Source organism: Propithecus coquereli, unplaced genomic scaffold (assembly GCF_000956105.1).
Source record: "Propithecus coquereli isolate 6110/MARCELLA unplaced genomic scaffold, Pcoq_1.0 Scaffold71, whole genome shotgun sequence".
Lineage (NCBI taxonomy): Eukaryota > Metazoa > Chordata > Mammalia > Primates > Indriidae > Propithecus > Propithecus coquereli.
Genome location: NW_012153174.1, coordinates 7,900,899 through 7,924,327, shown reverse-complemented (window position 1 = coordinate 7,924,327; position 23,429 = coordinate 7,900,899). Strand labels below are relative to the sequence as shown.

General features: G+C 41.3%; 1 protein-coding gene across 2 annotated transcripts in view; it reads left to right on the top strand.

Moving 5' to 3' along the window:
- Nucleotides 1-23,429, top strand: part of PRKDC (protein kinase, DNA-activated, catalytic polypeptide) — a 158,587-nt gene that overhangs the window by 95,882 nt on the left and 39,276 nt on the right. For both annotated transcript variants that reach the window (XM_012661443.1, XM_012661444.1), the window contains exons 55-67: nucleotides 927-1,100; nucleotides 1,521-1,619; nucleotides 2,799-3,006; nucleotides 3,635-3,824; nucleotides 4,660-4,872; nucleotides 8,810-8,922; nucleotides 10,769-10,900; nucleotides 13,552-13,731; nucleotides 16,450-16,655; nucleotides 19,363-19,501; nucleotides 20,332-20,520; nucleotides 21,179-21,403; nucleotides 22,266-22,374. In XM_012661443.1, the coding sequence (XP_012516897.1) occupies nucleotides 927-1,100; nucleotides 1,521-1,619; nucleotides 2,799-3,006; nucleotides 3,635-3,824; nucleotides 4,660-4,872; nucleotides 8,810-8,922; nucleotides 10,769-10,900; nucleotides 13,552-13,731; nucleotides 16,450-16,655; nucleotides 19,363-19,501; nucleotides 20,332-20,520; nucleotides 21,179-21,403; nucleotides 22,266-22,374 (2,177 nt within the window). The remainder of the gene's footprint in view (nucleotides 1-926; nucleotides 1,101-1,520; nucleotides 1,620-2,798; nucleotides 3,007-3,634; nucleotides 3,825-4,659; nucleotides 4,873-8,809; nucleotides 8,923-10,768; nucleotides 10,901-13,551; nucleotides 13,732-16,449; nucleotides 16,656-19,362; nucleotides 19,502-20,331; nucleotides 20,521-21,178; nucleotides 21,404-22,265; nucleotides 22,375-23,429) is intronic.

Below are 23,429 nucleotides of genomic sequence, written 5' to 3'. Positions count from 1 at the left end.
TCCTTTACTTTCAGAATTGCAATATAGTATAAAAGTAAAAGTTAAAGGAGAAAGCTGCTGATGGCTTACATTGTTTTATTTCTCTACTCTTTTCCAGTCTTGGTCTATATACATACTTTTACATGGCAATGAATTACTGATAAATGTGCAGTGTGCCAATAGCAAAGAATGTATGTCATTGTGTCCTTGTGTCCTTCAGTGACTGTTTACTGAGTATCTGCGTTGTGTAAGGCATCCAGGCGGGTGCTGTAAGGAGCAAAAGACACACCAAACAAGGAGATAGGTGTGCGCCTCCTTTAGGGTGCAGACTGCACCTCACTTCACTGTATGACCCTCCAGGTAGCTCTTGAAAGCATTTTTAAAACCAGAAATTCTTTATATTTTTAGCTTATTTTGTTTGCCATTATCAGGTTTTTTAAAATGAGCTTTTTATTTTGAAATAAGTTTATATTTACAGAAAAGTTTAAAGATAGTACACAGCATTCCCATATATACCCCTTCCACAGTTTCCCCATCTTACATAATCTTAATACGTTTGTTAAAACTAAGAAATTAACGTTAGTACATTCCTTTGAGGCATAGATGTCAATAAAATAAAAAAATTTTAAAAAACCACATTAGTACATTCCCATTAACTAAACTGGACTTTATTTCCATCTCACCAGTTCTCCCCAGTGTCCTTTTTCTATTCCAAGATTCATTCCAGGATAGCACATTGAATTAATTTGTTTATTTTTAATAATCTAGCCTGTGATACTTATTTTTAAGAATGTAATTTTTATGTAAGTGTAGTATTATCTAACATAATACTATTCAAATTTTGAAACTACAGAACAGCACAAAAAAGAAAAAGTTGCCTGTCATAATTTGAAAGTACAATAATAAAAGTGGTTAAATTTGTGTGTTTTTAAAAATCTTTCTTATAGAGATGATGAAAGACAAAAAGTGTGTTTGGACATAATTTATAAGATGATGGCAAAATTAAAACCAGTAGAACTCCGAGAACTACTGGGCCCTGTTGTGGAATTTGTTTCCCACCCTTCTACAACATGTAGGGAGCAGATGTATAATATTCTCATGTGGACACATGACAATTACAGGTAAGCTATACATTGACATTTTATTTTATTAGGGATTTGGGTGCCTTAGCAATCTGGAACATAATAAAGCATTTTTAACCATGTGATTAATAATTACATTCATTTTCATATATTCTGTCCTTATTTTAACTCATTTCACGTGTGTGGGAAATATTTAGAGAGTGAAATTATTGGTTGAGTTAAAAATGTTTTAAGTTTAGGAACACTTATAAGCTTATAAACTTATAAGCTCTGAGGCCTGAGAGGAGGATGTCAGGCCTGTGCACACACACGACGGGGGTCCTGCTGGGATTTAGGGCATTATAGCCCCATGGGAAAAACTAGCCATTTTTACTTTAGTTCCAGACAGTGTTACTGGGCTTGAACAAAGGGCTAGAATAGAGTATTAATGTTTTGGCATTTTGTTGTTTTCTCAAACAGAGATCCAGAAAGTCAAACAGATGATGACTCCCAGGAAATATTTAAGTTGGCAAAGGAGGTGCTGATTCAAGGATTGGTGGACGAGAACCCTGGGCTTCAGTGCGTGCTGCTCCTGGGCCGTGGCAATGAAGCGTTAGGGGCCGCTGTCTAGGCTAGCGTAGAGTATTTCTCAGCAGTTTTAGAAATGCATTTGCAGTATTAGCATTTTCTCTGCCTCCTGTATTTCATAATGTTTTGTAAAAATGTATTTTAAATCACATTACAAAGAATAAGACTTCAAAATCTTGACAAGTTACTTTAAAATAAAACTTCTGAAAAAGTGATGTGGACAAAGCACTCTCTGCTAGTACAGCGAGTTAAAGTATTTCAAAATAAAAAGAAAATCTGAGAGCTGGACACAGTGGTGCACACCTGTAATCCCAGCTACTTGGGAGGTTTAAGTGGGAGGATTGTTTGAGCCCAGGAGTTTGAGACCAGCCTGAGCAACAGAGCGAGACCTTGTCTCCTTTTTTTGTTTTAAGAAGAAAAAAAAATCCATAATCTGTTTCCCATTTAACATAAAAAGTGGAGATCACACTTATATTAATATTGAATGAAGTGTTTGAAACCTTAGAAATAAGACAAAACCATGTTAATTATAGGTGGAAGTAGGAGAAATGATTGTCATCTTCTGTAATGCCTGACCTAAGTCAGTTATATGAGTGTCTTATCAAGTACTAATTATATCGCAAGGGGCATAAACTTTTCATATGATTCTATGTATCACTTATGTTTCCATTCTGCTACAATTTTAAATTCATTGAGCTTTTAAAAATTGTATTTGGATTTCATAAGCATTCATAAATTATAGAGCCTAACCTGGCTTTTAACTAATTTAAAGTTTTGAATACTTTATGGCAGTAATTTTTGGAGTAAATTGTCTTAGCAAGGCAGTACTAAGTGCAGAATTATATGTAATTTCTTAAAGTGTTTTTTCAGTTTCAAAATAGTTTCTATTATGTACTTATCATTGAAAACTTCCCAGGGAATAGAGATGAAAGAATAAAATCACCCAGTTTCCCACCTCCTGTTAAATTTTTAATACGTATTTTAACATTCCCTTCCTTCAGTGCATCTTTTCATAACTCAGGTTATACTCTTTATACACGTGTGTGGTCGCCCTCTCTGTTAAGCTTTGTGTGGATGAAAAGCGGCCTTCTCCACATGACACCACGTGCAGAATGCCCTTCCTCGTTGGCAGTGTCTAAGCAGTGCGCTTTTCTTCTCTCTGCTTTTCAGATTAATTATTCGAAATTTCTGGAGCCATGAAACTAGGTTACCTTCCAATGCCTTGGACCGACTGTTGGCACTAAATTCTTTATATTCTCCTAAGATAGAAGTGCACTTCTTAAGTCTGGCAACAAATTTTCTGCTTGAAATGACCAGCATGAGCCCAGACTATCCAAACCCCATGTTTGAGCATCCTCTGTCGGAATGTGAATTTCAGGTGAAGTGCTTGTTTCTGTAATGATGATGCATATTGTAAGTTTTCTTGTCAGTTAGTGAACGTTTCTAATAGCGTCCAGCTGGCTGTCTTACTTTCCTTGGAATACTCACACATTCCTTCGGAAGCATTTGCCTTCGCCTTCCGCTCCTGGAGGCTCACACTGCTCACGCTGTCGGCCTCCACTCAGGTTCCTTTCTCACGAGTGCCCGCCCTCCTGTCCCGCCTCCCATCCCCGCAGCAGGTGCTGAGCTCGCGCCTTCTCTCCGCCGCAGCCTCAACAACCCGGTGGTCTGCATGTGGCAAGCGCTTGGCGCGTGCGCCTGCATAGGAGAGTTGACCCAGCGGTGTTTGACTCGTTGCAGCTGTGTTGTGGTGCCATCACTGAGGTTGACATCAAGCCTTTAATGCAAAACGGTTAAGAAAACGCATTTTCTCCCCCAATAGTAGTTTTTCTAGTTGGTAAATAATTCGTTAAAACTTTTAAATTAGAAAAGGTTCTCCAGCTGCTTTCCACAGAGAAATATGAAATTATGGTACATGTCTGCTGATAGCATCATTGGATTTTAAATAGAAATATTTCAGTGTTGCTAAAAAAGGAACATTTCATTTGAAGCTTTCTTATATGCAGGAATATACCATTGATTCTGACTGGCGTTTCCGAAGTACTGTTCTCACTCCGATGTTTGTTGAGACCCAGGCCTCCCAGAGCACTCTCCAGACCCGAACCCAGGAGGGGTCCCTTTCGGCACGCCAGCCAATGGCCGGGCAGATAAGGGCCACCCAACAGCAGTGTGATTTCACGCTGACACAGACTGCAGGTAACAGACCTGGACACACCTGCTGAGCACAGGGCACTCTGGCCTGTGAGAGCGGCTTCTGTCTGGTGGAAAAGCGTTCTGGAGATGGATGGTGGCGATGGTTGCAGAACAGTATGAATGTGCTTGATGCCACTGAACTGTATACTTAATAATAATTGAAATAGTAAATTTTATATTATGTATGATTATAATAATTTTTTAAAAAGGAGAAGAGGATTATTTCTGGCTAGAAAATCCAGGACAAGTTTCAGTGCATGTATGTTTTTGTTTTGTCTTTGTACTGAAAAATCTAACGCAGCAAATTTAAAACATCTCATCTCAAAAGCAAAGTAGAGCTAAACCAAATTCATTTGCTATGTTTGCAGTTTATTAAATTGTTCTTTCTCAAATGTTCTGTTTCCTTTGATCAGCAAAGTACAAATTATAAAATAAAATATCTTAATCCTTTTATGTAAACACCTGAATGTTTTTCCTTCATGTAACTGTTTTTAGTCAGATTTTGTTGGTTCTGGAATTGGGACTAATTTGAATAATCACAATGGAAATTCTGTGACACTAATATTAGAAGTCAGGGGCTCTTGGCACCTTTCAATAGATACAAAGTATTATTACTGTGCTGGGAGCAGGTGGCTTGTTTCTTACTTTGCAGTGGGGACACCCTGCCTCAGGCCACACCCTGGGGACCTGACAGAGACTCAGCCAGGGGTCACAGGTGAGCATACTGAGGCTCAAGATCAAGGTGCTGCCAGTGTGTCCCGGCAGGTGTGTCACAGCAGGCGCACTGGCCTGTGTGCAGCACTGAGCGCAGTAACTGCTCTGATTCTGTGTGTTGCAGATGGACGAAGCTCATTTAACTGGCTGACAGGGAGCAGCATTGACCCGCTAGTGGATTACACGGTCTCCTCGTCTGATTCCTTGTCTTCCTCCCTGCTGTTTGCCCATAAGAGGAGTGAGAAGTCACAGCGAGCACCCTTGAAGTCAGTGGGACCTGATTTTGGGAAAAAAAGACTGGGCCTTCCAGGGGACGAGGTGGATAACAAAGTGAAAGGTCAGTAAGATATTGAAACACGCTTAAAATAACCTTTCCTGAGGGCATTAACACATAGGCTCAGGTCAGGACAGCACATTGCTGACTGTATCCACGTTTCCTTGTAACCTGTAATTAAGCCCATTAAAATATAATTCAGTAAATGTTGCCTGGGCACTTACCATGCTGAAAAGATTGTTTTTTAGAAGTTCTAGAAAAACTGTAGAATAAGCTGGACTCAGTCCATTCATTTGGTGACTTTCTGGGGTGGGTAAGGCCATAAAATGGTGATCATAGATGAGGTAGGTTCGTCAGTGAAGTCTCAAAGGTGAGAGAGTTAACTCAGGCAGACAGAGTGGAGAGAGCCTCAGGAGAGAGTTGGTGAGGGAGCTTTTGAGAGGAGCTCACCTTCCTGGGGGTGCAGGAAGGGAAAGGATGAAGCAGACAGATAAGCAGAGGAGTGTGGTGGGAGAGAACGTTCACTGGGACCTGACTCTGAGCCAGGGCACCGTGGACCCTGCGTGGTCCAGGTACACGATGCTCTGGGACACATTGGATAAAGGGTGCTAAGAGGACAGGCTTGTGGGTGGGGGAGTGTGCTTTGAACTCCAGTGTTAGGAAGCAGCTACGTAATGCACCAAGCAGGGGCAGACATGGCCTTCCCTGAGAGAGGTTCGTGGGGGGGCAGCCAGTGGAGTGAGGGGGGCCAGGAGACGGGCCAAAGGCACCACAACCAGTGGCAGGGCTCGTAGGGCTCGCAGACCCGGCGCCAAGAGGCTGTGGTCGAGGGCAGGCTGGAAGCCAGCTCTTTACGGAATTGCAGCTCTGGGAGTGAGTAAGAGGGCAGAGGAAGGACATGCACAGAGGAAAGGTCCCAGGACAGAACCCGGGGGAAGTGCCGACTTAGAAACTTAGATACATGGAAGTAAAATTAGAAGCAAGGTTAAATTCCTTTTTGTTTAATCGTAGGAACTAAAACACACACAGAGTGCTTTATACCCAACTACTTTTTCATACTTTTCAGTTGCAAACCTGTGGCCCGTACATAATTCTCTAAACTTAACTGAGAGAGGTAAACCTGGCCTTCTTTCTGCTCTGCGCTCTGAGTCGAAGGAGTGCCAGTGAGCCCCCCGCTACCCCTCCTTGCCCTGCTGCTTCTCAGGAATCTTTCTTTTACCTCCTTCCCCCTTCTTGGCTCTGAGGCACCAGTAGTGAGAGCCCTTGGTCCTGCCTGGGAGCTTGGACTGTCACAGCCCCAAGCTTAAAATGAATTCCCTGGTGACTCTGGCCTCCCACGGCTGCTCGGCTGTCTCTCCCCACGAGCCTGAACACACGCTGCTTTCCACGAGTAAGGCTTTCGCCCTGAGCTTCGGAAAATCACTGAAGAGAGGTGTGCATTTGGGGTGATCTACAGTCCAGGTGATTTCTGGCAATTGCTGGTTAACGACTCTGGGCTAGTTGAACTCTTTATTGTTTGGGAATGCAGCTCAGAAGTAAATGAAAATTGCTGAGGATGGCAGCAGTTATTGTCCACGACACAGATTGTTCCACAATATTTCCTTATCGACATTTTTAGAGTAAAAAAAATGTCATGGATGGTGTCCATAGAATTGGGGGACCATGTGTAAAAATTAAGGAAGATAAGAGGTGAAACTATTTGAAACTATTTTCCTTGAGAGTTTTCTGTATGGATTTGGAAAAAAAAGCAGTCATAGAATGAAGTAGGTAAAATGAATACTAATAATTATCTATTTTAATTCATTTAATATATGTGAGTCTGCCCATGTCCTTTTATAGCTTTAAAATATTTCACATACTGTCTTCTTTAGAGTATGCATACTTTCTTGCCTAAATGAGAGCATTTGGAGGTTCATAAAATGTCATGAGTTAATACTTACTGTAATACTATTTATTATCAAAAGGAAATACAGTTTAGAAAATTGAAATTGTAGCGAGTTAAAATATCAATTCACAACCATTATTTTAATTGTTTCTGTTTCCTTCAGTTATTTATATCAGTTATATATGCAGATTGTTTAAAGAGTCACATACTTCTCGAAAACTTGTTAGAAGAAATGGCAGCTCTCCATACACATTTCCCAGATCTCAGAGACAACCACTGACAACCCTTTTAGCTGAGTTTTCGTATTTACTTCCGTGTCTCCAAACAGTATTTTTATATAGCTGCTGTTTGTTTTTCAGTACTAGTTGTTATCTTTTGGCTTTGCATGACAGACATTTGCGGGCCTGGCCCTTCTCCCTCCTCGTGTGTCACACACGTGCACACTCGGTTCATTCTACTCTGCCTCATCCTCCTGCTTAGTTGAGTCATAATTTCATCAGTGTTCAGTATTTCTTCTTATTTTGATTATGTAATATTATTTGTGATTAAGCCATGAGCAATACTGTGATCATTTTTCCTTTCTGTGTAATATTTCTTCCTGGATATTAATAATTACATTGGCTTATATGCCTAGATTTCTACATATTTATCACTAAATTCCCCCCGAGTTATGCAGTTGTCTTTTACTGTGTCCCAACGTTGATGTTTCATCCTCTTAAAGAGATCCCTCCTGGAGCCTCCGGGTGCTTGCCCACGGTCTCTGCTCAGTTGTCATCCAGGGACCCCTCCTCATCCTCCTCACCCTGAGGTCTGCTCCCCTGCCTTGGTGGGTTTATTCCTTCCGTGGGGGAAGCCCTTCCTCAGTAGCGTGTGAGAAAAGGGGTCATACGCAATGAGCTTCCCTTGAGGTCCTGAAGCCACCACGTTGCTTTTGAGGCTCACACCCCCGAGGGCAGTGCAGCTGCAGAATCCTGGTGTGGCGCTGCCAGGGTCTCCTGCCAGGTGCAGGCCAGGGACCTGGTGTTGTCCTCCGCATCAGTCCTTTGTGGGAACCTGGGTCTTTTCTCTGTGGACACTCTTAACGTCTTCCTTTTAAAACAATTTTCTGAAATTTCACAAAAGTGCCCTCTGGTGCAGGTCTGTTTCAGTCGTTTTTTCTGGGCGTAATGTGGGCCCTTTCAGACTGCTGCCTCATGGGCTCTGGTTCTGAAGTAGCATTGTGGGTGCTTTTGTTGATGATTTCTTCACCTCAGTTTTCTCTCTTTTCTCTTTTTTGGAATCCTAGTGCTTGGGTATCCCTCCTGGATTATCCCTCTAATTTTCTTATTTTTTCTTGGCCTGTATTTTCTAGGAAATGTGTTCAACCTTATCTTTCAGCCATTGCTCGTATTTTTAATTTCCATGAGCTTTTTTTTTGTTCCCTGAACATTTGTTCTTCATTCACGGCTATAGTATCTATTCTTACTTTTCTAATAAATGAGAATTTTTTGAAATTTTTCCCTGTCTGCTTTTAACAGTTGCTCTTTCCTTGTCACTTATTTTGGTTTCTGTCTTTCTTATTTAAAGATTACCTCAAAATGTCTGGTGACTTTTGCACGGGAATGGTGCAGATTGGGATTGTGCTGCCTGGAAGCTGGGCTGGAGCAAGATGCTGAAGCCCTGGTGCATCTGCTGGTGGTTGCCCAGAGGCGGATGCATGCTGGGGGCCCAGCGGGAGGGGTCCTCACTTCACCGTAGGTGCTGCGCCAGCCTTGCCTCCTACACGGGCTGTGCCCCTCCCAGGCCCCTGCTGTGGCTGCACTTTCTTCCCTCTGGAGGGGCCCGGCCCTGCAGTTTCCCAAGCCTCTGGAGCCCTCTCCAGCCGCTTTCTCCCCGTTTTCTGCGCTGCTGAGGTGGGAGTCAGCTGAGGCAGTTATCACTCTGGTCCCTGCTCTCCAGCTTAGCTCTGCCTCTGCTGTTCCTGGTAGGCTTATGTCTTTAAGGAAACACTAGATAAAAATTTTAAAGTGGCGCTAAGCCCTCTCACTTTCACTTTAGGGGATTTGGGGAAGGAAACAGGGCACGTGCACCTGTCTTATGGGCCACCCGTAACCAAATCTGCTTTGTGTTCTTCAGGCACAGACAGTCGGGCAGAAATACTAAGGTTACGCAGACGATTTTTAAAGGACCAAGAAAAACTCAGTTTGATTTATGCCAGAAAAGGTCTTGCTGAACAAAAACGAGAGAAGGTTTGTATCTTTTGCAAGAATTGGATTGGTCAGAAATATCTGTTTTATATCACAGATACATACTAAGGAAATGAGCTTCTTGTCAGATATTGGTTCCAGTGTTGTTCTACAAACCGAAATTACAGAAGCAGCACTGTATGAGTCAAGGTTACTCATAAACCATGCCCCCTCTGACTCCCCTGGGTGATGGGAATCTTGGAAAGAGGTGTGAGGGTGTCCCCCCGACTCTGGCCTGCCTGGCTCACAGGACTGCGGGTGCCATCTCTGCCTCTGGTCTCTGCTTCTCACCAATGCTCAGCCCTGTTCTCCGTGCAGGTCGGCTTTCTCTGAGGGTGGGAACACTGCCCTCAGTCATCCTGGATCCTGCAGCTTACGGCCTCAGCCACTGGAATGGGACTGGCCCAGCTCCCGCCTCAAGGCCAGAGCCCTGGGGAGGGATTCCCTGGGCGCCTTGGGTCAGGGGCCACTGTGGACCTATGAACTGTGCTGGGAGGGTGAGCCGGGGACAAGGAGGGGACACCAACCTGGAAGAAGGGACGGCAGGGCTGGCCAGACATTCAGAGCCCTCCACTGAAAGCCTTGAATGGAGACACAAGTACGGCATGACTTGATAGTTACACATTTCTCAAAATGTGGAAGTCAGGACAGAATTTGTTTAGCCATAGTTTTGATTTTAATTATAAATCAGTAACTGTGACAAAATTTTCAGGAAAGATAGGATAGGTTATGAATAAGGGTGCTCTCGTGGTTCTAGTTCAGTTTAAATCTTCAGCCATTTACTTTACTTCCAAATCTGAGTATGAAATGGTTGAATGATTCCATTGTATCTTCTGTGGGAAGAAAATGTACTTTTCATCTTCCTCTTATCTCTGCAACTAAAACTATTCGTTTGAAGACTGGAGGGTGTGTACAGGACCCTCACTGGCCCCCACACCTTGGGGTGTTCTCCTTGGCCCCTCAGAGGAGTGGCTCTGGGCTCCTGATTAACCCTGAAACCCATGGGGCGTGCCTGAAGAAAGGACAGCATCTGGTCAGCAGAGGAAGAGAAAACCAGGGTTGCTGGACAGAAGTCGCAGGGAGATGCTTTGGCTTGGTGTGAGGGAGGACTTCGCGCTGCTCGGCGAGTGTAGAGCAGCCGCCACGGGAGGCCAGGTCTGCCCTCGGACACAGGCGTTCAGGGTGCTCTGCTGACCGGGAATCAGCGTGTGTGTTAGTGGCCAGCTAGTTGTTGAACACATGCCTCAGGGGCGTTGTGCTCGCTGCCCGGCACTGTGCCAGGTGCTGGCAGCATTGCGGTGAGTGGAATGCAAGCCCCGTGGAGCCACGGTCCAGTGAGCCTCACAGACAGACGGGCTGAGCTTGTAACACGGGCCATGTCCAAATAAACGCGGGGACGAGCACATCTGAGGAGGACCTGTGCTGGGGTTGTGGTGAAGGCCTCGCTGAGCAATGACACCCAAGGGGAACCAAGTGATGGGCGGAGCTGAGAAAGGCCTCTGGGCAGAGGCCAGCAGGTGCCTTGGCCCTGTATTCGTCGGGGAGGTGGGGCAGTGGCAGCCCTCCCATCTGTGTTTTTAAATAAAATGTTTCGATTTTATGACTATTTGGATTACTTTGTAATAAATATTTAAGTAGCCTTTGCTCTGCTTATGTGCCATAGTGTTAATGTTTTGGTTTGGATTTATCGTCTGCCATGGACTGGTAAAGCAGAGCTCGAAACCACTGTGAATACCAGTTATCATCGCTTCGCATTTATGTGAAAGACGGGTCTTGATACCGTATCTCGTGCACGACTGCCTTTCTTCAGTGAATTCTAATCTTGCTTCTTCGGTTCTGGTGGTTGCAGGAGATGAAGAGTGAGTTAAAAATGAAGCAGGACGCCCAGGTCATCCTGTACAGAAGCTACCGGCATGGAGACCTTCCTGACATTCAGATCAAGCACAGCAGCCTCGTCGCCCCCTTGCAGGCTGTGGCCCAGGTCTGTCCTTGCTGCTTTGTTTTCTGTTGACACGTGACAGTCTCTGTTTACTGTTCGGGGTCTGCTGTGTGTCAGGGAGCATGGCTGAGGCTGGTCTGTGTCATAGAGAGGTGTTGATTTGTCCTCAACAGTGGACTTGGTGTGAAGTCCTGGCTCTGCCATTTCCTAGTTCCATGGCTTCTCGCCACATAGTGAGCCTCTGACTAGAGTTATCTAGAATCTGGCCCTAAAACTGGGTGTCCACGTCAAGTCCATAAATGCTCTGAGCCACTGGTCTCCGTCTATAAAATCAGAGAGTAAAATCCATTTTCCTTATCCAATAGTGTTAGTCAGAATGAAATAACGTGAAAAATATCATTATAAGCTTTAAAATGCTAAGCCACTCATATCATTGCTTATACAAAATCCTTTTTGGGGGGCATTGGAGAAGTATCAGTTTATCAGTGAGATCAGTATTCCTTCTCTGGTTATTTGCTCAGTGACAGAGATTGGAAATATTTTTCTATGCCTTACAACGCAAAAGAAAATGTCAAGAGTGAATGAAATTTTTTAGCTGAGTCCTTTGAAAAAAACAGGATATTTATCCCCCAAAGGCCTGCTTAAGATCCCTTTTATTGAAATAATAATTTTAAAAATAAAAAAACTATTGTAATATATATAACATTATGCTAGGTACTGAAATATAATACCTTATATTTTGTTGTACTTCAGTATTCAATACTTTATTGATTTTAGTAACAGATTACATCTATGTGGCCTTTTACTATTTTTTAAAGTTTTTTAAGCTTTTTATTGAATCTAAATAATTATAGATTGACAGGAATAGTAGTACTATTTTGCAAAAATAGTAGATAATCCATGCACCCCTCCCCCAGCTTCCCCTAGTGGTGACATCTTGTGTAACTATAGTACTGTGTTAAGTGTTGACTAGACCGCAGGCCTTGGTCAGCCTCCCCTGCGTTCAACCTGCATGTAGACTCAGGGATCACCACAGCAAAGCCCTATGTTATCGTGAAATGTGTTCCGATTCTCCCAGTGATCTGTGACTTGGAGGCAGTTATTAGAGCTGTTGATAGATGAATTGAAGGTTAGCAAAGCTTGAATCATACGGTGTGAGCCATAGGTCTCGCTGGGCTGGAGCAGGGACGAGACCCTGTCGTTCTACACTTTGCTGCTGCCCAGCTGCTAGCACCTTGTGTCGCTGCCTCTGTAGGGATGTCGACACTGCTCTCTAGCATACCCTGTCCATGCTAGGGAGAGCCGTGGCCTGAGACTGGGGAGAGACCTGTGTCCGAGGTAGGACCTCTCATTTGTACTTGGAAAAAATAAAGATGGCTGAGTATTGTTTTGTAAAAGCATGTTTCTGTTCTTTGAGGAATGTGTTGCCTTATATTTCTCAAATTTGAGTACTTTGTTTATTTAACAAATGCTCATTCATGGAGTGCCTCCTGTGTGCCAGGACTGTTCTAAGCACTGGGGTGCAGTGGTGGACACGACAGTGTGCCTCCGCTGCCTTCCTGGGGTGGCCATTCTTCTAAGGGCCTCACATGTGAAAAGAATTCAAGGGAGCTTGTAAACTAGTTATCATGGGACGCTTCCAGCAGCAGCCGCAGAAGCCTACTGCTGAAGATGTTATTTATCTCAGTTACCAGCGCAGTTTTCTTAACTGAGTGAGCCTAAGTGAAGGAGTTTGTACATAGCACTCAGGAATCAGCGGGTTGTAGACGTGGAAACCTGTCCACCACCCGTTACATGAAAACAGCAGGTTACCAGACAACACTTACCATCAGTAAAAGCACACGGGCCAGTGACCATCTCTATGGAGAATAATTATGAGTGATATTCATTTTCTTCTTTTTTCCTAATCTATCTTTTCTGAAATGTTATATAGTACCCACTATAGCTTTTTATAACAAAGGCCAAGTCAGTCTTATTTATTCAAGCGCGCATGCCTTCATTTAACCAACGCAGATACTGTACGCCAGGAAGCACTCTTGGTACTGGTGTCACGGACAGGAGTAGAGGGTGGTGGTCCTGTGGCCGAGGAGTAAGCGATGGGGGAGCTGATCCCGCCAGATGGAACCGAAACTTGAAAACGGCCACTGCTGGTTTCAACAGTTTAAATGGGCAGTATGGTAGGACTTTGAAGATTAAAACTGGCATTTTATTTAAGCTCATCAGTTATTTCAGCTTTACGTTGATGCTGACACGGGGATAATACCTAGAAATCTGATCTTTCTTTAAGATCTCATCTAGCACTGCACTAAGCGCTGGTCATGTGCCATCTGGGCTCTTCTTCACCACAGCCCCAGGTGTGTTCTGGTAGCCTCATTTTAAAGATGAGGCATCGGAGACCCAGACTCAACTGAGGAAAGAAGCTGTGTGGTTATGTATTGATTAAGCTAGCTTTTAAATTCATCTCTCTGGGTTGAAAGGCTGTGCCTCTGTAACATCATGTTAGATATATTTGGTTAAATTCCAAATACTCCCCTTGTCAGTCAATGCCTGTTAAAACTTCCTGAATAGAGTTGAGATTTGCGACAGATGTGTTTACAACAGTTTGGATGTTCAAATAAAACTCTGATAGTATTGGTAAATTATAGCATTTTCACTTCAGACGCTAATTTGTTTTTGTTTTGAATTTCTTACAGAGAGACCCATTAATTGCAAAACAGCTCTTTAGCGGCTTGTTCTCTGGAATTTTGAAAGAGATGGACAGATTTAAGACAGCATCTGAAAAAAACAGTATCACTCAAAAGTTGCTCCAAGACTTCAATCATTTTCTTAATACCACTTTCTCTTTCTTTCCACCTTTTGTCTCTTGTATCCAGGTAAAAGTCTGCACAAATTTCATAAAGTATGCATTGTCTCCTTTTGCCTCACATGACTCTGTTATCATCACTGATTACAGTAAGGTGTCTAATAGAGTGATGTACTGTTTGGGTTACCCCTTCCCAAATGGGGAGGTGGGATTTATTTTTTACCAAAAAAAAACACTTGTATATGACAGAATAATCAGAAATCAAACTTGTTATGTGTGTTTATTTTGTAATAAGCCAGTCCATTCAGAGTTTGGATTAAAGCCTGCATTTTGTTTAGTCATTTTTTTCTTATGTAGTATTTTGCCAGACTCTCTCCTGCCTCCTGACTGCTCTTGACAAATACTGATCGAGCACAGGCCTGGTTTTGTTATGACTGGTGGGGCCACAGCAGGGAAGAGACAGAAATCCCTGCCCTCCCAGAACTTACATTTTAGACAGGCGCCAGGCAATCCACAGGCAACCGTGGAAGGGAACATTAGTCAATGTCATAGTACTTGAGCAGTAGGGAAGTATTAACGCAGTGTAGGGCAGTGATGAAGCAGGGAAGCGATGCCTCTGTCGGGGTGGGGTGTGTGTGTTCTTACAGATACATAGATGCAGCAGTAAGTCCTTTCTGGGCTATGTGGTCTGAGCAGAGAACACCACGTGGAGGTGTACGTTTGATGACTGCTTAAATATACTTAATGGGAGATTATTTTTCATGTAAGAAGCATTTTCTGTGCCATTCAAAACATGGATCATTACAAATTCCCTAGTAGAAAATCTTTTTGATATCATTTTAGTATTTTTGCATCTAGTAACCTCCCTGAAGTAATTACTAAATTATGTTCTTTAATATAATGTATCAGTAGTAGTAGTAGTTTGCGAACTAATTGGGTAATGATTCTCTGAGATGAAGTTACATAGTTTCTCTGTTTTGTTCCTTTTGATGTAGCATGAAACTGTTAGTATAGATTCTTTTTATATATTAGCTCTGTTTTTATTGGTTTACAATTTATAAGTAGAATTCCTTCATTTTTTTTCTCCCAGCCACCCTAAAGATAAAAAGATTTGAGTAATTGTATTGAGTCAGCCAGTATTCAGAATGAATGTTTCTCTTTACATTGTATTCTGAAGTAATCTTTTAAATCTTATTTCCTAATTTTGACCCAATATTTATTTTTTTTAAAAAAACTAGTTTTTCTGATTGCTGTTTAGGAGAGTCATTAACCAACATTGCAAAAATCAATAACTTCTAAAGCTTGCTGTTTGCCGCTGGCTGCGGAGCAAGCAGTGTGCACGGCAGTCCACGCCTGCAGTTCGCAGCACTTGCGGTGACAGCTCTCTGTGGGGCTCGTGTCTGAGGCTGTGATTTGTCTTCTCTTTCCATGTCATCATAATACCTCTGGCCCGGTATTTACATGGGTTCTTGTTTGAGCAAGGATTACTAAACTGAAAGTTTACATAACTTAAAGTTTATCTTTTGCTTAGCAAATCCATTGTTTATAAAGTAAAATGATGTAAATAGGATTGAACAGAGCAGTCAGTCTTCTTGAAAATAAACTTAAAAGAACTCATTTAAATTGTGTACACATGTACATATAAAGGAATGATATCCTAATAATAGTCATTTATTCATTAAGAGCGCTTCTTATTAGACTTCTGTTGGGCACGTGGGATAAATAAATCTTAAGCAGCACACAATCAGGGACAGCACTGCTTACCGTGGGGTCTAGAACCTAGAAGAGCACTTGATAAATATTTATAGAATAGGGAGATTACTTAGAAATTAAAAACATAAAAAAGATACTCTATCTTAAAGTGGGCTTCCCTCTCCAAATTAGGGTGATGGTGCCTCAAAATCTGACATGTCAAGACAGAGCCTTTGCTGTGTTATTAATTGAAATAGATTTTATTTGGGTTTTCTTTCCTGTACCACAAGCTCTTTTTAAGGGTGACAGCCATTTTTCCTTGTTTGATTGCTTTGGAGAATTTACATTTTTACATTAACCCTAAAGTAGAACTTAAGTTGGCTTGGCGGTAGCATGGCCGGTGACTGACGTGTAGGGAACAGCTTCGCAGGGAGGGGATGGGGCTCGTGCAGATGGTGAGGGGCTGGCTTTTCATAAAACCTATGTACAGGTTTGTTTTAATGAAAAGGCTGTCATACTATTCATGTTTTTTTTATGTTGATCTGGGGTTTATTTTTCATTACTTTGATGTATATAGGATTCTCGGAGTTACAAAGTAAAGGTCATTATAATAATTCCTGAAATCCTCTATTCAAATATTACTGAATTAACATAGCCACTGAATAGAAAAAGATGGGGGAAAAAGGTTACATAGAATAACAGGCAGAAGAATCCACTCACTTTTTGGTGATTGGATGTGAAATCTTTATGTCTCAGCTGCTTTTCTTATGAAGTCATGCTGAATATTCCTGGAAATTGCAATTATTGTCTAGATATATAGAGTATTTAAAGAGAGAAATCTTCCTATTTTGCTAGTGTTTTTCTTGCTTTAAATTGATCTCTGGTTTGGACATGTAAAAATAGAAGTCATTTCTTCTTTTGATCAAATTGAATATTGATGGAAAATTTGTTATATTATTACACAGAGAAACTTCTGGTGATACCACCACTTAACGTCAAAACTTTCTTTTATGTTTGGTAAAATGAATCACTCCTTTGTGAAGATACGGTCCAAGTACCACAGGCTCAGCAGTGGCATGTGTTTGTGGTTTCACAGGAGATCAGTTGCCAGCACGCAGCCTTGCTGAGCCTCGAGCCGGCCGTAGCCAGTGCCGGTTGCCTGGCCAGTCTGCAGCAGCCCGTGGGCATCCGCCTTCTGGAGGAGGCTCTGCTGCACCTGCTACCTGCAGAGCCGCCCGCCAAGCGTGTCCGAGGGAAGAGCCACCACCCTCCTGATGTCGTCAGATGGATGGAGCTGGCTAAGTAAGCTCGCGATTGGGCACTCTCAGGGACACAGTGAATTTGACCAAAGTAATACAGAAAAAACTCACTTTCCTTTTGACAGAAAACGAGCCAATAAAGTTGATAGTAAGACTTATGTGAAATCTTTAAAAAAATCTTTCAGTCCGAGTACCACTCCATGAAATCAAGAATAGTTGCCACAACAAGGGATGTCGTGCTCAAGGAAAGAAAACATTAATTAAACCTGTTGATTTCTTTTAGCATACAATCTTTTGGACTTACTACCACGTATAGTTTCCTGTAAAGTATGGCTATAAATTATAGTTCCTAATATTTCATGTTTTTTCCTACTTTGCAAAGTAAATACAAGATGAGTTAGTATTTTCAGCTCACTCAAAATTTTAGAAACAGTTTAATCCAGTCATTTTGTTTATTTGGGAAAAACAAATTCCCTCTTGTAGTTAGGTCATTTGCCTCGTGTCTGACTCTTCCCCTACCTGTGGTTTTATAACATGAAATTTGCCAGGACCTGATTATGAGAAGAATGTTACATTGAGGTTGAAATTTAACTTGAACTTCTTTTTTGTAGTGCTGATTTTTAGAGCATTAGGTTCTAGGAAAAAAATATAATAAAAGTAAGGTTGGGGCTCCTTGCGCTTTCTGCTGATTTGTAGTTAGTTCATTAGTGCACACGTTTCTTTTTCTTTTTTTTTCCTTGAGATAGAGTCTCACTCTGTTGCCCAGGCTGGAGTGCAGTGGCTTTATCATAGCTCACTGCAGCCTGCAACCTCTGGGCTCAAGCAATCCTCCTGCCTCAGCCTCCCAGGTAGCTGGGACTATAGGTGTGTGCCACCATGCCCAGCCGATTTTTTTATTTTTAGTAGGGATGGGGTCTCACTATTGTTCAGGCTGGTCTTGAGCTCCTGAGCTCAAGCAATCCTCCCACCTTGGCCTCTCAGAGTGCTAGGATTACAGGCGTGAGCCACTGTGCTTGGCCCATGTGTTTCATTTCAACTGAACACCAAGTATGGCAGGGGCTGAGCCAGGCGCTGAGTGGATTGTGCAAGGGGACTAGACGGTGATCCCAGACTCACAGAACTAGCAACCCAGTAGGGAATGGGTGCACTTCCCACATAACTAACCACAACATGAAGCAGGAGGTGGTGAGCACCCAGAGAGGCAAGGTGGAATGCCAGGGCTATCCAGAGAGGGCCTCTGGGCGATGCCAACTCCACCCAGGAGCTGTTTTATCCCACTGCCTCCAATGTGTAAGTGACACCTTGTATGTTTAGTATTTATAGAGTGAGAAACCCATACAATGTGTATTTGTTTAATAAATGGAGCATATAACTTTTAAGGGCCTAAACTTTAAACATTTTTTTTCTAACTTGATTAAATACTCCCTCATACTTTTGTGTGTAATATTTTTGCATTCCTCAGAGATAGAGTATTGTGAACGTAATTTAGCCTTTTCTTGATATGTCATTGTCACTGTTTTGACCCTGTTACAGTGAATGTAATCCGGGGACCTGGGGACCAGTGCAGGGTGGACATAAAGTGGTCTCCTTTCTGAGTTCATGGAGAACGTGTGCAGTGCTCGTCTCCTCCTCGATCCTTGGGCTGTGAGCTGCTGTCCACTGCCCACCTACCCACTTTTGCCTCCGATTTGTTACATTTAACCCTCTACGATCAGGGCAGTAAGAGCCACATCTATTAGATTTTTATATAAATTCAAAAATCGTTAGGCTCTGGGGTGACCCCGCAGGGCTCTTTTGATGTGAATACAAGAAATCTAGTACCCGGCCAGGAAGGGAACCCAACAGCAGGAGAACCAAGGAGCAAGCAGTCCCTGGCTCCTGGTCAGATGACTGCATGTTTAAGAAGAGAGGATGTTTGGGTTGAAACTTGAAGATGGAGGAAGGGAAGAAACTGAATAAACATTTACTTGAGAATATCATGGAAGGGCAAGCTTTGTTGACAGGGTCTAGCCAGAATTTTGTTAAGGTAAAGAGATGAACGAATGCTGTAGTAAATATGGAGGCTACAAGGAAATTGCTTGTCAGTGGAATTGAGATGGTCCATAGAACGTGGATTAAACATGGCATCTACAGGGTCGGGGGTATTTTTTACTGGCTTCTGGGCATTTTAGGACTATGCAAAGATTCCTAAGAGCTCACCTACAGATAATATAATGGATTAATACTGAAGACTCTAATACTTTGTAAACCTTTGATATTTTCAGATTTTACTTTAAATGCACATTAGAATAATTTCTGCCCTCTGTATAACTATAGTAGTAAAACCTAAGGGTAGCCTCAAAGTTTATAACATGTTATATATCTTTTTTTTGTTTGAGACAAAGTCTTGCTTTATCAACCAGGCAGGAGTACAGTGGTGTCATCATAGCTCGAATTCTTGGGCTCAAGCATCCTCCTGCCTCACCCTCCTGTGTGCAAGACTATGCCCAGCCAATTTTTTTAATTTTTTTTTTTTTTTTTTTAGAGATGGGGTCTTGATGTGTTGCCCAGGCTGGTTTTGAACTCTGGGCCTCAAAGCGATCCTCCTACCTCAGCCTCCCAAAGTGCTGAGATTACAGGAGTGAGCCACCATGGCAGGCCTAGTTAATATAATATGTGGCATCTTGATTTAATATCATTTCATTAGAATAAATACTTTAAAAATATTATAGTGTTCATTGATTTGGACCTTTTTTTGGTTTGTTTTATAGGCTATATAGATCAATTGGAGAATATGATGTCCTCCGTGGTATTTTTAGCAGTGAGATAGGAACAAAGCAAATCACTCAGAGTGCGCTTTTAGCAGAAGCCAGAAGTGATTATTCTGAAGCTGCTAAGCAGTATAATGAGGTAAGATTGGTCTCTAGCAAATGTGTCAGTTGCTTGTTCTCTGCATGAAATGTGACTTTAAGCAAAATGAGGTACAGCAGGTCCTCAAATGTAGTTCATTCAATGTCTTATTATAATGCTGATGAGAAAAAGTTGGTTTCATTATACTTGGGTTCACTGAAAGTTGCAGTTTCTAAGAACTATTGACAATGTTAAGTGAGGGTCTACTATACTAAAAACTGAACAGTGTTATTTCTATGTCTGCTATTATTATGCAATTTCTATTTGAGTAGGTTGTCTTCTTTTAATAAGTAAAAAATGTATAAACTAAAGAGGAATTGGGGAAGGTGACTAAGTTCAGTTTTGTGCATTTTGTGCTCTTGAGTTGCTGCGGCCATCTGAGTGTTGGTGTTGAAATTCAGGGTCCGTGACCTGTGAGACTTGGGAATGAGCAACCCAGGCTTTAAAATCCTCTGTGATTTTCTGCAAATGCCCTATATTCTAATTTTTATTCTAAGAATTTATTAAGTCATAAATAACCCATAGCATTGATTTAAATAAAATTATGGGTCATTAAAAGTCTTCAGTCTTACTGATTGGCTTCATTGGTAAGTTTCTTTGAGAAGTGGCTTCCTCCTGGTTGGGTTTTTATATTCATTTGTTACTAGAAGATTCCTTTTGTTTTTTCTTCCTTTCAGTGCTACTATGAATATTTTCCCTTTTCTCTCCCTTGCCATAAAGCTGAAAATGATTGTCTGTAGTTTGATTGTTACACTGCCTCCTTTTTTACATGTTTTCATTTGTATTCTTTCCAAATGTGTAAAATAATCTCACTAACTTTTCTCTGCCAGGCTCTCAATAAACAAGAGTGGGTAGATGGTGAGCCCACGGAAGCCGAGAAGGATTTTTGGGAACTTGCATCCCTTGACTGTTATAACCACCTTGCCGAGTGGAAATCACTTGAATACTGTTCTACAGCAAATGTAGACAGCGAAAACCCTCTGGATCTAAATAAAATGTGGAGTGAACCGTTTTATCAGGTAGGTAGAATTATTTTTAATTTACTAAAATAAATATTTTAGATGGTTAGGCATTTTCCACTTAATAAAATTGTTTAAAACTTTTCAAAAACAAGGAAGTAGTTGCGAAGGATTAGGATATTTATATAACCTGACTCCCCCACAAACTCCATTGTACTGTTATATCTCTCATCACTTTTAGCTAACCGTTTCAAAATAAATGGGATGCATTTTAAAATAAATGTTAACGTCTCTGGCATGACTGCATGGAAGAATATTTCCTCTTGTCTCTCGTATTACGAGGGTTGCCCTGGATCAGTGGCTACACACAGGCTGCCTGACTCCTGGGGCAGGTGCCTCCTGGTGCTCCCACATACCCCTCTCTGACAGTGCTTGTGAATTCCTTAGTTTGTATGTAACATACAGATCATCTAACAGCTGACAGTAGTTTCTGTTTTCTTTAGAACATGTTCCTATATATTTTGTGGTTACAAAACAAACTTATTTTAGATGAACTTGTTTCTAAAATTGTAGTTTTGGGTTTGAAACATCAAATATCGTCACTTTGGCTTTAAATCTTAACCTATGAAATTAGAGCAAAGAATATTATAGAAATAAAATTATTAGACACACTCAAATCAGCTCTCTGAAGTTACAAGCAGATTTTTCAATTCCTCAGGAGACATACCTACCTTACATGGTCCGCAGCAAGCTGAAGTTGCTGCTTCGGGGAGAGGGGGACCAGTCCCTGCTGACGTTTGTGGACGAAGCCATGCGCTCAGAGCTCCGGAAGGCCCTTGTTGAGCTGCAGTACAGCCAGGAGCTGAGTCTGCTCTACGTCCTGCAGGACGACATGGGCAGAGCCAAATATTACATCGAGCAAGGCATTCAGGCTTTTATGCAGGTGACACAGATAGATTTGTCTGAAATATACCATTGTTATGGTATTTTTGAAAGGCAGTAAACTCTTGAAAAAATTCAGCAAAATTATCAAGTGCTATTTCATACTACCCATTTCCTCCTTTCTGTCCTTCCAGTTTGTTCTACTAGTGCTCTTTACTCTGTCCTTTGTCTGAATGCTTTTTACATTTTTCTTTTCTGTTTTAAAAAAGTTGCATTTTTTTGTTTTTCCTTTAGTTCTCACCTTTCTCATACCGTTAAAGAACACTTTGAGAATAGACTTTTCCATTTGGAGTAACGGAACAGAGGTTTGGATGCTTTGTGTAGAGTAGGGATTGATCTTGCCTGTTTGTTTTCTGCTATTCTTTCTTTCCTTGTGCTTTTCTGAGAGTCTTCTCCTGACTGTTGTCTGTTCATTTGTGTAGAGGCTGTTAACAACATTTAGCATATGTGAATAACATTTTGCATAAAAGCGTACTCATTTATTATTTTAATTTTTATTTAACCGTTTTGAAGTTGATTAGTACACTCAAGAGGAAGTTTTTCAAGAAAAAAGAACTGACTTCTGTAGTTGGCAGTTTTACATTAGAGGATGTGGGATTTTAAAAAATTGGCAAATAGAAACAATGATAGCCTGATTATATTCATTTTGTTCATTTTATTGAACTAAAATGTGACTGAAATTATTTTTTTAAAATGTAAACCATTTGTTAATTGTTTCTATGACCTAATTATTAACTACTCCAGGTCATATTGGGTAATTGCTATATTTATAGAGTAGTTGCTATATTTCATGTTTTAGAGAACTGCATTAAAAATTCAAAGTCAAAACTTGATTTATAACAGTGCTGAATGCCTTTTCTTAGAATTATTCTAGTATTGATGCCCTCTTGCACAGAAGTAGACTCACCAAATTGCAGTCTATACAAGCTTTAACAGAAATTCAGGAGTTCATCAGCTTTATAAGCAAACAAGGTAATCTTTTTTAATCTACCATTATTTTTTTCAATTTTAATTATGGAATAGTTTTAGCATCTGATTTTTTTGCTTAGTGAAAGTACGTGTTTCTTAATTTATGATTTGGAAACTGCATTGAATTTGTTCTCCAAAAATATATTTTAAGATCATCGAAATAAATGTTTTATTCCTTCTTTATGCACTTAAAAAGAAAAAAGAAAGAAAAGAAAAAGAATGAAATAAATGTTTTAAATGGTCAGGTATTGTTCTAGGCACTGGGAATGCAAATTGAAATAAAACATATTGCCTAGCTTGACAAAGCTTTCAGAGTGGGGATGACTCCAGAGGACACACACCACGTGGTAGGGGAGGGTGCGGGTGGCAGTGGCCAGATCAGGAAGGTTCTTGTGCCTTTGGGAGGCCATCCCAGAGTCCGAGGCAATGAGTACATCTTTTCAAAGGTAAAATGTCTTAGTTGTAAATCTGAATTTCAATTTTTGTCCTAATAATTAAAAATAATTATGAAAGACACTTCAGAATACTAATAAAAATTGGTATTCGTATCTCTCTACCTAATTGTTCTGTATTTTAAATTTGGAGAATTATTTTTCAAGTACATATTATTTAATGATGTGTATTCATTAGGTGCTTTCTGCTTTTCAGGAGCTATTTTAATCTCTATCAGTATTACTTGGGTTTTTGTTGTGTTTTGTTTTGTAAAAACAAACACTAAAAGTGTTTTTTTGTTTATTTTTTGAGACAAGGTCTCTGTTGCCTGGGCTAGAGTGCTGCAGCATCATCATAGCTCACTGCAACCTCAAATACCTGGGCTTAAGCAATCCTCCTGCCTCAGCCTCCTGAGTAACTGGTACTACAGGCATGTGCCACCATGCCTGGCTAATTTTTCTATTTTTTATAGAGACGGGATCTCACTATGGTGCTCAGGCTGATCTCGATCGAACTCCTGGCTTCGGTGATGCTCCTGCCTTGACCTCCCAAAGTGCTAGAATTAGAGGCATGAACCACTGCACCTGGCCTACCTTGTTTTTTTTTTTTTTTTTTTTTTTTTTTTT